This window comes from Squalius cephalus (genome assembly GCF_949319135.1).
Source record: "Squalius cephalus genome assembly, chromosome: 19".
Classification (NCBI taxonomy): domain Eukaryota; kingdom Metazoa; phylum Chordata; class Actinopteri; order Cypriniformes; family Leuciscidae; genus Squalius; species Squalius cephalus.
Genome location: NC_137140.1, coordinates 17,971,954 through 17,984,219, shown reverse-complemented (window position 1 = coordinate 17,984,219; position 12,266 = coordinate 17,971,954). Strand labels below are relative to the sequence as shown.

General features: G+C 47.9%; 2 protein-coding genes across 2 annotated transcripts; both read left to right on the top strand.

Moving 5' to 3' along the window:
• Positions 1–1,119: 1,119 nt before the first annotated feature.
• On the top strand, positions 1,120–8,159 carry LOC307146673 (uncharacterized protein; the record flags this gene model as incomplete). Its single annotated transcript, XM_079850881.1, has 5 exons — positions 1,120–1,522; positions 5,392–5,433; positions 6,436–6,486; positions 6,707–6,760; positions 7,309–8,159. The coding sequence occupies 5 exons, from the start codon at positions 1,120–1,122 to the stop codon at positions 7,650–7,652; spliced, it is 894 nt and encodes a 297-aa protein (XP_079707007.1). The 3' UTR covers positions 7,653–8,159.
• A 683-nt stretch (positions 8,160–8,842) lies between these two features.
• On the top strand, positions 8,843–10,943 carry LOC307146529 (uncharacterized protein). The gene is made up of 2 exons (XM_079850656.1): positions 8,843–9,934; positions 10,100–10,943. The coding sequence occupies exons 1-2, from the start codon at positions 8,880–8,882 to the stop codon at positions 10,314–10,316; spliced, it is 1,272 nt and encodes a 423-aa protein (XP_079706782.1). The 5' UTR covers positions 8,843–8,879; the 3' UTR covers positions 10,317–10,943.
• The last annotated feature ends 1,323 nt before the right edge of the window (positions 10,944–12,266 follow it).

Sequence of the window (12,266 nt, the reverse complement as noted above, 5' to 3'; positions counted from 1 at the left end):
CAGTTGTCTCCTTTGGGGCTCCCTGTGAGGATCAGATGTCGATCGCTGCATCGGAGGGTGGGTCAGACTTCTCTGCGAATGACGACTCGGCGCCGTTGCCTCCTTCGGGGGTGTCAACGGTGCCTGAGACGGACCCGGAGATGATGGCCATGCTTTCCCGGGCCGCCAACGGGGTCGGGCTCGTGTGGAATCCTCCACCGTGTCCCGAACCCTCGAGGTTGGACGATTGGTATCTCGGGGTGGCGCGCGCTGGTTCTCAGCAACCCACCCCAGTGCCTTTCTTCCCGGAAGTGCATGAGGAGCTTACGGGGACGTGGACGGCACCTTTTACTGCCAGAAACCGTTCCGGTGGCTCCTCCTCCCTCACCACCCTTGATGGCGGGGCAGCTAAGGGATACACGCGCATCCCGCCAGTGGAACGGGCCATTGCTATGCAACTGTGCCCTAACTCCACTTGGCGTGGAGAACCGTGTCTCCCTTCACGGGCCTGTAAGTACTCGTCGGATTTAACCGGCAAGGCTTACAAGGCCTGTGGGGAAGCTGCCTCTGCCGTGCACGCCATGGCGTTGCTGCAGGTTCATCAGGCCAAGGCACTGAAGAACCTGCACGAGGGTGGTCATGATCCCCAAGTTCTTCAGGAACTTCGTATCGCGACGGACCTCGCGCTTCGTGCGACGAAGGTGGCCGCGCGGTCGGTGGGTCGTGCGATGTCCACCATGGTGGTCCAGGAACGCCATCTCTGGCTGTGTCTGGCGGACATGCGGGAGACCGACAAGCTCCGGTTCCTGAACTCCCCCATGTCCCAGACCGGCCTCTTCGGCGACGCGGTCGAGAACTTTGCCCAGCAGTTTTCGGCTGTACAAAAGCAGACTGAGGCCATCCGTCACATCCTGCCGCGGCGGCCAGCTGCTGCTCCCACCCCTCCGTCTGCGGCTCCTCAGTCTGCTCGTCGCCGAGGGCGGCCTCCTGCGTCTGCCCCTGCTCCCGCGCCGCAGCAGCAGCCTCCATCCAAACGGCGGCGTGGAGCCAGTCGCAGGCGGGCCGCCCCGCCCGTCCAGGTCCCCGCTAAGAAGGGCGGCAAAGCCAGGAGCAAGCGGCCCTAGGACGGGCGACCCAGAGATGGCAGGGACTGCTCTCCAGGAGACGATGACTGCATCGCTCCATCCCCCGGAAGAGGGCCGGGTGGAAAATCTTTGTTTTCCTTTTCTTTTTGTTCCGCCGCTGGCCTCAAAACCAGCGGTACCCAAATTTTCAATTAAAGAGCAGTTTCTTCCGTCTCTGGGTCCGAAGAGGGCCCGGAGAGCAGTGGGGGGAGAGAATCCTCACCACTCTCATCCGCCTCTTCTATCGCCAGCAGGCAGCAGTGTGCAGTTCGAGAACGCAACCAAGCCGTCTCCTGCACCTCCCGCCTCGTGGAACCAGGTAAGTGTTGCGCAGCACACTCAGACTCCGCTACGGGCCGCCTCCCAGAGAGAGCCTCCCGAGCCGAGCCCCTGTGTTCCACCTCGCTGCCCCACTCCGGGTACGCCTACGGTCCCTTTGGTCCCGCTTGTACGGTCTCTGCGAGCCTGGCTAGCGCTCCCCAGTCCGTCTCGCTGGCTCATTCGGACCATCAGGCTCGGCTATGCGATTCAGTTCGCCCGGCGTCCCCCCAAGTTTCGGGCCATCCACTCCACTACAGTGAGAGCAGTCGATGCCCATGTCTTGCGCGCGGAGATCGCAGTCCTACTGGCGAAGGACGCGATAGAGCCGGTCCCTCCAGCCGATATGAGGTCAGGGCACTACAGTCCCTACTTCATTGTGCCCAAGAAAGGTGGTGGGTTACGACCGATCTTGGACCTGCGAGTTTTGAATCGGAGCCTTCACAGGCTACCGTTCAAAATGCTCACGCAGAAACGCATTTTCGAATGCATCCGTCCCCAAGATTGGTTTGCAGCGATCGACCTGAAGGACGCGTACTTTCATGTCTCGATTCTTCCTCGACACAGGCCGTTTCTGCGCTTTGCGTTCGAGGGCCGAGCATATCAGTACAAGGTCCTGCCCTTCGGGCTGGCCCTGTCTCCCCGTGTCTTCACGAAGGTCACGGAGGGGGCCCTTGTTCCCATGAGAGAACAGGGCGTTCGCATTCTCAACTATCTCGATGACTGGCTCATACTAGCACACTCTCGAGATCAGTTATGCGAACACAGGGACCTCGTGCTCAGGCACCTCAGCCAGCTGGGCCTTCAGGTCAACTGGGAGAAGAGCAAACTCGCCCCCGTGCAGAGGATCTCTTATCTCGGTATGGAGTTGGATTCGGTCGCACAGACAGCACGCCTCACAGAGCAACGCGCTCAGTCGGTGCTGAACTGCTTGAACACGTTCAAGGGCAGGACGGCGGTCCCACTGAAATTCTTTCAGAGGCTCCTGGGGCATATGGCAGCGGTTGCGGCGGTAACTCCGCTCGGCCTGCTCCATATGAGACCGCTTCAGCACTGGCTTCACGGCCGAGTCCCGAGATGGGCGTGGCATCACGGCACTCACCGGGTGGCAATCACACCGGCGTGCCGCCAGACCTTCAGTCCGTGGTCAGACCCCTCGTTCCTCCGGGCAGGAGTCCCCTTGGAACAGGTGTCCAGGCATGCTGTGGTTTTCACAGATGCCTCTGCCACCGGCTGGGGTGCCACGTACAACGGGCATGCAGTGTCAGGGGTGTGGACGGGCCCCCAACTGCAGTGGCACATCAACTGCCTCGAGTTGCTAGCAGTACGTCTCGCTTTGAGCCGCCTGAAAAGGCCGCTACAGGGCAGAGACGTGCTGGTCCGTACGGACAACACTGCGACCGTTGCGTACATCAACCGTCAAGGTGGTCTACGCTCCCGTTGCATGTCGCAACTCGCCCGCCATCTCCTTCTTTGGAGTCAGAAGCATCTGAGGTCGCTTCGAGCCATGTATGTCCCCGGTGTGCTCAACCGTGTGGCCGACGAGCTATCACGAGCTGTGCTCCCGGGAGAATGGCGACTCCACCCCCAGGTGGTTCAGCTGATCTAGAGAGTGTTCGGAGAGGCTCAGGTAGACCTGTTTGCCTCCTCAGAAAACTCCCACTGCCGGTTGTTTTACTCCCTGACCGAGGGAACACTCGGCACGGATGCACTGGCACACAGCTGGCCCCGGGGCCTCCGCAAATATGCATTTCCCCCAGTGAGCCTACTTGCACAGACACTGTGCAAAGTCAGGGAGGACGAGGAGCAGGTCCTTCTGGTGGCTCCCTATTGGCCCACCCGGACTTGGTTCTCAGAGCTCATGCTCCTCGTGACAGTCCCTCCCTGGCCCATTCCTCTGAGGAAGGATCTTCTGACTCAGAGACGGGGCACCCTTTGGCACCCGCGTCCGGACCTCTGGAAACTCCATGTCTGGTCCCTGGACGGGACGCGGAGGTTCTAGGTGACTTACCCCCAGAGGTACTTAACACCATCACTTCTGCGCTAGCGCCGTCTACGAGACGTGCGTACGCCTTGAAGTGGAACCTGTTCGTCGAGTGGTGTTCCTTAGGGGGGCGAGACGATTAAATCCTCCTCGTCCCCCCTCCATACCCTCTTGGGACCTTTCCCTGGTGCTCCGAGCACTTCAGGATGCTCCCTTTGAGCCTTTGCAGTCAGCACACTTAAAGCTTCTCTCCTTGAAGACTTTGCTGCTGATTGCACTGGCCTCGATCAAGAGGGTAGGGGACCTGCAAGCATTTTCGGTCGACGAGTCGTGCCTAGAGTTCGGGCCGGGTGACAACCATGTTGTACTGAGACCCCGGCCTGGCTATGTGCCCAAGGTTCCTACCACTCCTTTTAGAGATCAGGTAGTGAACCTGCAAGCGCTGCCCCTGGAGGAGGCAGACCCAGCCCTGGCTTTGCTCTGTCCCGTTCGCGCTCTGCGTATGTACGTGGACAGAACTCAAAGCGTCAGGACCTCAGACCAGCTCTTTGTCTGTTACGGAGGCCAGCAGAAGGGAAAGGCTGTCTCCAAGCAGAGGATGGCCCACTGGATAGTGGATGCCATCGCCTTGGCTTACGAAGCTCAAGGCGTGCCCTGCCCGCTCAGGTTGCATGCACACTCCACGAGAGGCGTTGCATCCTCCTGGGCGCTGGCACGTGGCTCCTCGCTAACAGATATCTGTAGAGCTGCGGGCTGGGCGACACCTAACACGTTCGCTAGATACTATAGCCTACGTGTAGAGCCCGTGTCCTCCCGTGTTCTCACCCAAAACGGGTAGAAGCACTGAGATTACCGGCTCTGTCGGCTTGCTGCACCCTACTGTGCACCCTTATTGCTCCAGAGTTAAAACCTGTCGAGTCCTCCAAACACCCTCGGCCCGGATGTGGCGGAGCGTCCGGTGCCAGGCCTTTATCCGCTGAATCCTTGAGAACCGGGTCTAGGCTGGGTCCCATATCGTCGCTGTCCGATGAAAACCACGTATGTCCATTTTGCCGATTTTGAGATTTTTCGACGGATTGAATGTCCAGGTTCATTTCCGTATACAGTATGCTTCACATATCTAAATGGCCAATGAAAAGTTGTGAAATCATGTCATCTGATTTTCACGTATATCCATTTGGTGTCAAACCTGTCAATCACGCCGCGTATCTCCCGCCCTGTGGAAGCATCTCGCCGGTCTCGTGAAGTTTCATCGAAGCTCAGCACTGGATAGCCGAATAACACTGTGAGGTAAAGTATCAGCAAACGTTTGTTTTTGACAACTGTTCTCAAGTTTATTATACATTCACAACTATTATTTATCGGTAAATGGTCTAGACGAAGTGATTGTCACCGAATATTTTTATTTATTTTTTATATTTGTGAACCTGACTGACGAAAGTACGACATTGAAGCTCTCCACAGTTTAGTTCTAATCTAGTTCTTCACAGATTAGTTTGCTTGCTAGTAAGTAAATAAACTCAGTCTCATTGATAAGATTAAAACTTTTTTTTTTCTTTGTCAAACTGATCAAATTATAGCCTGTAATGCTACTGTCTGATTGTCACTAGAACATGCCTCACTCATACTGCTATCACCGCTTGCCAGAGGCTGAGAATTTCCAGCACTAGAGTTATCTTGCTACGTTTTTATTGTGAAGATGTTAACGCACGGATTTCCGAAGTGAAGTGAAACAATGTTGACTGGGCATAGCGCTATATTTTTTCTGATCTGTTTTTCTCCCTTCCTTCAGGATGTCTGTCTCTGTAAAGGAGCTGTGTGAATTGATGAATGTTAACTATGATAGGGCTGTTATTGAGGCGATTGCGAGGGTCAACAATGTGGAGGAAGGTTTGTAGGAAAATAGAATTGAGTCAGCCAAACAGTTAATTCTACATTGTATTCATTACTGAAATGTTAACTAGTTTTCCTTTCTGTCATTCTTAGATTCACTTGAAAGTGACAGTTCTCAGACAGCTGCCAATGAGGGTAGGTACTTTAGGCTTAAATTATTTTCTCCCAGTAGCAGCTACCTATACAGCAACCTAAAGCCTATTGATGTGTTGCACATTAAGGTGAAACTGTCACACATGTTATTTTGGTTCCCTTGATCCAAGAAACTGCTGTTGCATTTCCAAATACTAACCCATCAAATTGTATGTGGCTAAATTAAAACATTTTAAAGTTTTAAAAATGATATTTAAGCCATGATTTACTCACCCTCAAGCCATTCGAGATGCATATGTCAATCTTTTTTCAGACAAACACATTTTCAGTTATTTTAGAAAATATCTTTGATCTTTGAGTGGTTATAATGTGAAGTTATGGGGTCCACATTGTTGAAGTCCCAAAATGTGCATGCATCCTTCACAAAAGTAATCCATCCGGCTCCAGGGGGGTAAACGAAGGCCTTCTGAGGGTAATCCGTGCGGTTTTGTCATAAAAATATACATATTTAAAACTTTATAAACGAAAATAACTGGCTTCCGGTGGCGGTCGGTGGTCGGCGCGCGTTCATTTGGAGATGGATGCTGGCGTATGACGTAGGACGTAGCCCAGTTATTTTCGTTTATAAAGTTTTAAATATGTATATTTTTACGACAAAACCTCACGGAATATCCTCAGAAGGCCTTCGTTTATCCCCCTGGAGCCCCTGGATTACTTTTGTGAAGGATGCAGGCACATTTTCGGACCTGAAGCAGCCGGACCCCATTGCTTCACATAATAACCACTGAAAGATCTAAGACATTTTCTAAAACAACTGAAAATGTGTTCGTCTGAAAAGAGATGCATCTCGAACGGCTTGAGGGTGAGTAAATCATGGCTTAAATTCATTTTTGGGCGAACTATCCCTTTAATCACAGAGAATTCAAAATGTATAGTTACTGTACATTTGCTGGTCATAGCTACTGATGCAAGCTCAGTTCTTAATTATTCAAACATTGTAGGCTATTCAGTGTGCTAAATGCATTTTATCTTTATTGTTGTTAGATTCTCTGGAAAGTGATAAAGAAAATCATTCCGAAATAGCTGCCAGTGAGGGTAAGTATTATTCTTCTTCTTTTTCTTCTTCTCAGATTAAACTATACTACAGCCTCCACCTCACATTAGTTTTGAGTAGGACTTAAAGACTAAAGCCCATTACTAATTACAAATCTAGCGTATTTAATCTATTACCAGTCAAAATGAATGCAATCTTATATCTGAATGATGTGAACAGTGCATCCGTTGTACTAAATGTGTTCCTCTTTATTATTCTAAGACTCACTTGAACACGATCCAGAAAATGAGCCGGATTACACACCTGTCAATGAAGGTGAGTAACTTATTGTCATTATTTTTACATTTCTGTCAGCTACTAGTGGGCTCAGCCACACACACACACACACACACACACACACACACACACACACACACACACATGTCTGGTGCACTATCTTTGTGAGGACTCTCCATAGACGTAATGGTTTTTATACTGTACAAACTGTATATTCTATCCCCTTACACTGCCCCTATCCCTAAACCTACCCATCACAGGAGACATTCTGCATTTTTACATTTTCAAAAAAACTAATTCTGTATGATTTATAAGCTTTTGTACCCATGGGGACCTCAATTTAGGTCCCCACGGTGACACGAGTCCCCATAAGTCTGTGTGCATTCAGGTTTAAGTCCCCACCGGTGTAGAAAAACATGTCCACACACACACACACACACACACACAAACAGCAATGCCAAACTTAAATGCATGCCTACACACTGACACACACACACACATATATCCACATGCTAAGAAACCATGTAAGAGAAATGTGCATTTGTAGAACATCATTTTTATTTTATTTTTATTTTAATCATATGAAGGTGCCATTGATAATCGAGGAAGGTCAAGGAAGAGGGCCAACCCAGACAATTGGAAGGGTAACATCCAGAAAAGGAAAAGAATGAGGGGCCAATCTTATCTTGGACGGAAAAAAAATGAATTTGTCATCAAAGAAGAAAGAAAAATGGGCGGCCGGTGCCAGTCTGTGTCCTGCCAGAAATCGAGCAAACTACACTGCTCCGAAATTGATGAAGGGAAGAGGGAGGAAATTTTCAAGTATTTTTGGGGGAAATTGGAATGGAAAGAGAGGAGAATGTATGTGAAAACATTGGTGGAGGTGAGTGATGTCAAGCGGCCAGGGCTCCAGACTAACTTTTTTTATTAGGAGCGCTGTAGCCCCTGACTTAAAATTTTAGGAGCGCAAGCAGAAAATTTAGGGGCACACCTTCACATTTTCCCCCTAAATAACTATTACAGACAAATGCTTTGATAATAAATAGATTAAGCGTACAGAAATTATGGTGCAGTTTTATTTTAAGATCACAGGGCTCCAGACTAACATCTGAGGGCCGCGGCTCTAAGTTCTACAGAAAGTATTTGGTAGCACTGTGGGATGACAAAGCAAGCACTGAGCTAAATTTGAGGTGTATAGATAAAGTTAAATTTAATTATTATCCTTCATAATGTCTTAATATTATTTCAAAAGCAAAATGAGTGACAAAATAGATATTAGGGAGTGAAAATAGCCAATAAGCACCCTCAGCAGCTGTTTACAATGGTAGTCTTCTTTTTTTTAAAAATAAGTGTGAGTTTTCCTACTTCTTGAAACTTTCAGTTTTATAAATAGAGACAATCTTTAAAGGATGAACAAAAATGTTTTGGTCGACACATTAAAAAAAAAAAAAATTGTGCTGTAAAAAGATGTGTAGGCTACTTTCATAACCACAGTATACCATAGTTATAGTTATGTCTGGTTCAGAATACGCTATTTTTTTGTCTGTTACTATAGTCAATGTATCAGATTACACGATTTCGACTCCTAAAAATCTTGTCATGTCCTGGACAAGAAACATTGTCAGACTACACATTGCTTTACGACCAGTCATCTCGAGCCGTCTCACACACATATTCACTCGCACATGTACACACGCACTCACATAGACTAACGCACGCACGCACTCACTCACTCACTCGCTCGCTCACTCGCGCGCGGGCGCGCACACACACACACTCATTCACTCGCGCACACACACACACTCATTCACTCGCGCGCACACACACACTCATTCACTCGGAAACCTTCATGGAGGAGGAGGACCGTTAAAAAATTAAACATGCTAGTCTTCTTGTCGTGATGTCGTAAACAAAGCATCGCAGACGCGACGTCGGTTGTCGCCCACTATGAACGAGATGAAATTTACTGGTCGCACATGTGCGACTGGATGTAAAATTTAGTCGCACACTCTCAAATTTTGGTCGCAAAATGCGACCATTTGGTCGCAGTCTGGAGCCCTGCAAGCGGCGCCGGACAGAAGCGGTTCAATCTCGGAGGTCAGCATCTCTCTTTTGTTGTTTATGTGTAGATGGTAAAAGGCTCAGAGTTTGTCAAAGGATGTTCCTGTCTACACTTGGCATCAAGCAGTGGACTTTTTTAAAGTGGGTTGGGCGAAGAGGGGAAAGTCCTGAGAAGATGGCGAGAGTGAGTGTAAGGACAGAGGAGCAGGACTTCCTAAAGACCTTCCTTCTGGATCTGCCAAAAGTTCCATCGCACTACTGCAGGTCCTCCTCATCAAAGATGTACCTGGAGCCTTTCTTCAAGTCCATCAGTCATCTCCACACACAGTATAAGCAATCATGTGCAGACAACAGCATCCAGCCTCTGTCACGGCAAGTATTCACTAACACCTTCAACGATTTAAATCTTTCTCTGTTCCATCCGAAAAAAGATCAGTGTGACACTTGCTGTGCCTTCAAAGCCGGGAACATCGAGGCTGCCGTGTGGGAGGAACACTGTGTTAAAAAGGACGACGCACGAGCAGAAAAGGTAAAGGACAAACAACTTGCAAACAACACCACCTTGGTTGCATGCATGGATCTGCAGGGCCTTCTCCTGTGCCCAAAGCTTCAAGCGTCTGCCCTGTACTACAAAATGAAGCTTGGTGTCCATAATTTTACCATCTACAATATGGCATCACATGAAGCAAAAAATTACCTTTGGCATGAGGGTGAAGCTGGGGTCTCTGCCAACGAGTTCGCCTCCTGCATTGTGGATTACCTTGAAGCACACCCCACTTACAATGAATTCATCCTTTGGAGTGATGGGTGTGGTTATCAAAACCGAAATCTGATCCTGAGCAATGCCCTCTTAAAGTTTGCTACTGAGAAAAAGAAACGTGTGACACAGAAGTACCTTGAAAGAGGTCACACACAAATGGAATGTGACTCTGTGCACAGTGTGATTGAGAGGAAGTTGAGAAACCGTGACATACATGTTCCAGCTGAGTATGCTGCAGTTATTCGAGGAGCTCGTTCCAGTCCAAAACCATACGAGGTGAAGTATGTTGGTTACAGCTTTTTCCAAGACTTCAGCAAAGTCAACATCTGTAAGTCAGTCCGACCTGGTAGCAAAGTTGGAGATCCTACGGTGCATGACCTTCGAGCAGTCAGGTGTTTGTTTGTTTTTTAACACACTTTTTCACAAATACATGAAACATTAGCCATATCATATTAAAATATTTTGTTTCATAAATCTAAACATGCTTTTGGTTCCCTCTTATCTCTGTGACCTTCCCCGACACCCCTCCCCCTTCTTTTCTTTAATCTATCAATTAGATACAATGTGGATGGCAGTATGGAGTTTAAATTACTACACTCTGACAACTGGCAACCCTTCACATCCCCATCCCTGAGGAAGACGTGTGTCATCGTGGCCCCACTCTATACATCCGCCCCAAAAATTAAAGCCCTGAAGTTCAAGCACCTTCAAGAACTGAAACATGTTTTACCCAAGGACTTTCATCCATTTTACAATGCACTTGACCATGAGTGATGCAATTTCACTACCTGGATGAATGAGCTGTCCTGACTTACTGATTAATTTATTAATTAAATGTTCTATTTATTGTGTATTGTCATGTAATTGTTTATGTGCATGTTTTAAAATGACTTGGTCTTATCTGTTGAAATTTTTGGAATTCCTATCAGCCAATTCTGACCGGAAAGACATGATTAAAATCTTGCATTAAAGGAATAGTTCACACAAAAATGAAAATTCTGTCATCATTTACTCACCCTCAAGTTGTTTCAAACCTGTATGAATTTCTTTTTTCTGAAAAGAAAAGATATTTTGAAAAATGTCTGTAACCAAACAGTTGACGGACCCCATTGACTTCCATAGTATTTTTTTTTCCTACTATGGAAGTTAGTGGGGTCCATCAACTGTTTGGTTACAGACATTTTTCAAAATATCTTCTTTTGTGTTCAGCAGAAAAAAGAAATTCATACAGGTTTGAAACAACTTGAGGGTGAGTAAATTATGACAGAATTTTCATTTTTGGGTGAACTATCCCTTTAATGCCTCTTGCTATTTTATAATTCCACCTGTAATATCAGTATTGAGTCTGATTAGTTGGTATTGCTTGAATCACCTGAAGAATAAACATGAACTGGTAACTGGAGTTTACTGGAACTGCATCTTCATTTTCACTTTTCTTTTCTGCAATACATTGCCAAATAAACATAGCCTGGTGAGACAATGACTTTCCTTCATCGAGGTAAACGTTTCCCCCCTGACGCCAGACGTACGTCTAGGAGTGACAAAATTACGGTAGGACTGTGCAAACAAAGTATCTGTCTAGCATTACCATGCCAGTGTAGTGATTCATTGTCCCTTCATAGTTTGCAAGAGACATTTAATACATTTATAATTAATATTAAATAAACTAAGCGTATTTAATAAACTAAGACGTAGGCTATTTAATAAACTGAGCGTATTCATCTGTCAATATGAAACGCGACTTGGCCATTCAGTAATGATCGGAAGAACGCGTATCGACCACCGTTACTGTAAAATATACACGTATGTCCATTTAAACTCAATTTTGGTCAAATGTGGATTATATCATTACACTGGCAAGAATATGGTTACATTCAAAGATGCCGTACCAAGTATGACAACGCTACATTCAACTGCTTTTGAAATACGATGTTTTTTTCACTTCCTGAAAAGTAACCGTTTTGGACATACGTGAGTTTCATCGGGCAGCGACGATATGTGTGACCCTACGGGGATCCCATATGTGTATATCTTCCACGGCTGCTCCTAATGGAAGCCAGTGTCTTTCCCTTGGGCTAAGTCACCCATTATTCATATGCAGTACAACCCTTGGGTTAGTCCATATGTGTATTCCCACATAACTCTTCTTAAGAATGTGGCTCCCGCAGCGTTCCCCTCCCTCAGTTCGGGCACGCTTCCCAGTGTTATCCAATATCTCACTGTATGGGTTATCACGGAACAACAGTGAAGGATACTCTTGGTGTAAGCCCTCTCCTATCGTCCTTCCAGGCAAGAAGGCGTAGAGGCTTACTCAGGGCGCTGGATGGGGTGCAGCAGCTGTGGCACTTTGGTAGGGATTCCTATTCGTCGTTCACCACGACGTACGTCGTAGTGACCGAACGAAAGGGAACGTCTCGGTTACATATGGTAACCCTCGTTCCCTGAGGGAGGGAACGGAGACGTACGTCCCGTCGCCACATCTGCCGCTACCCGCCGGGGCGACCAGCTTCAGGCTTGGCTCCTCAGCAAAAAACTGAAGTGCAATCACACCAGCTGCTCGTTAAATACCCGCGCTGCGAGGCTGCACAGCTGAGGCAAATGATTGCACGCCAATGTACATTGGCTTGTTTTAGTTCACTCGAAGTAGATTGGCCTCTCTAGCGAGATTCCTATTCGTCGTTCACCACGACGTACGTCTCCGTTCCCTCCCTCAGGGAACGAGGG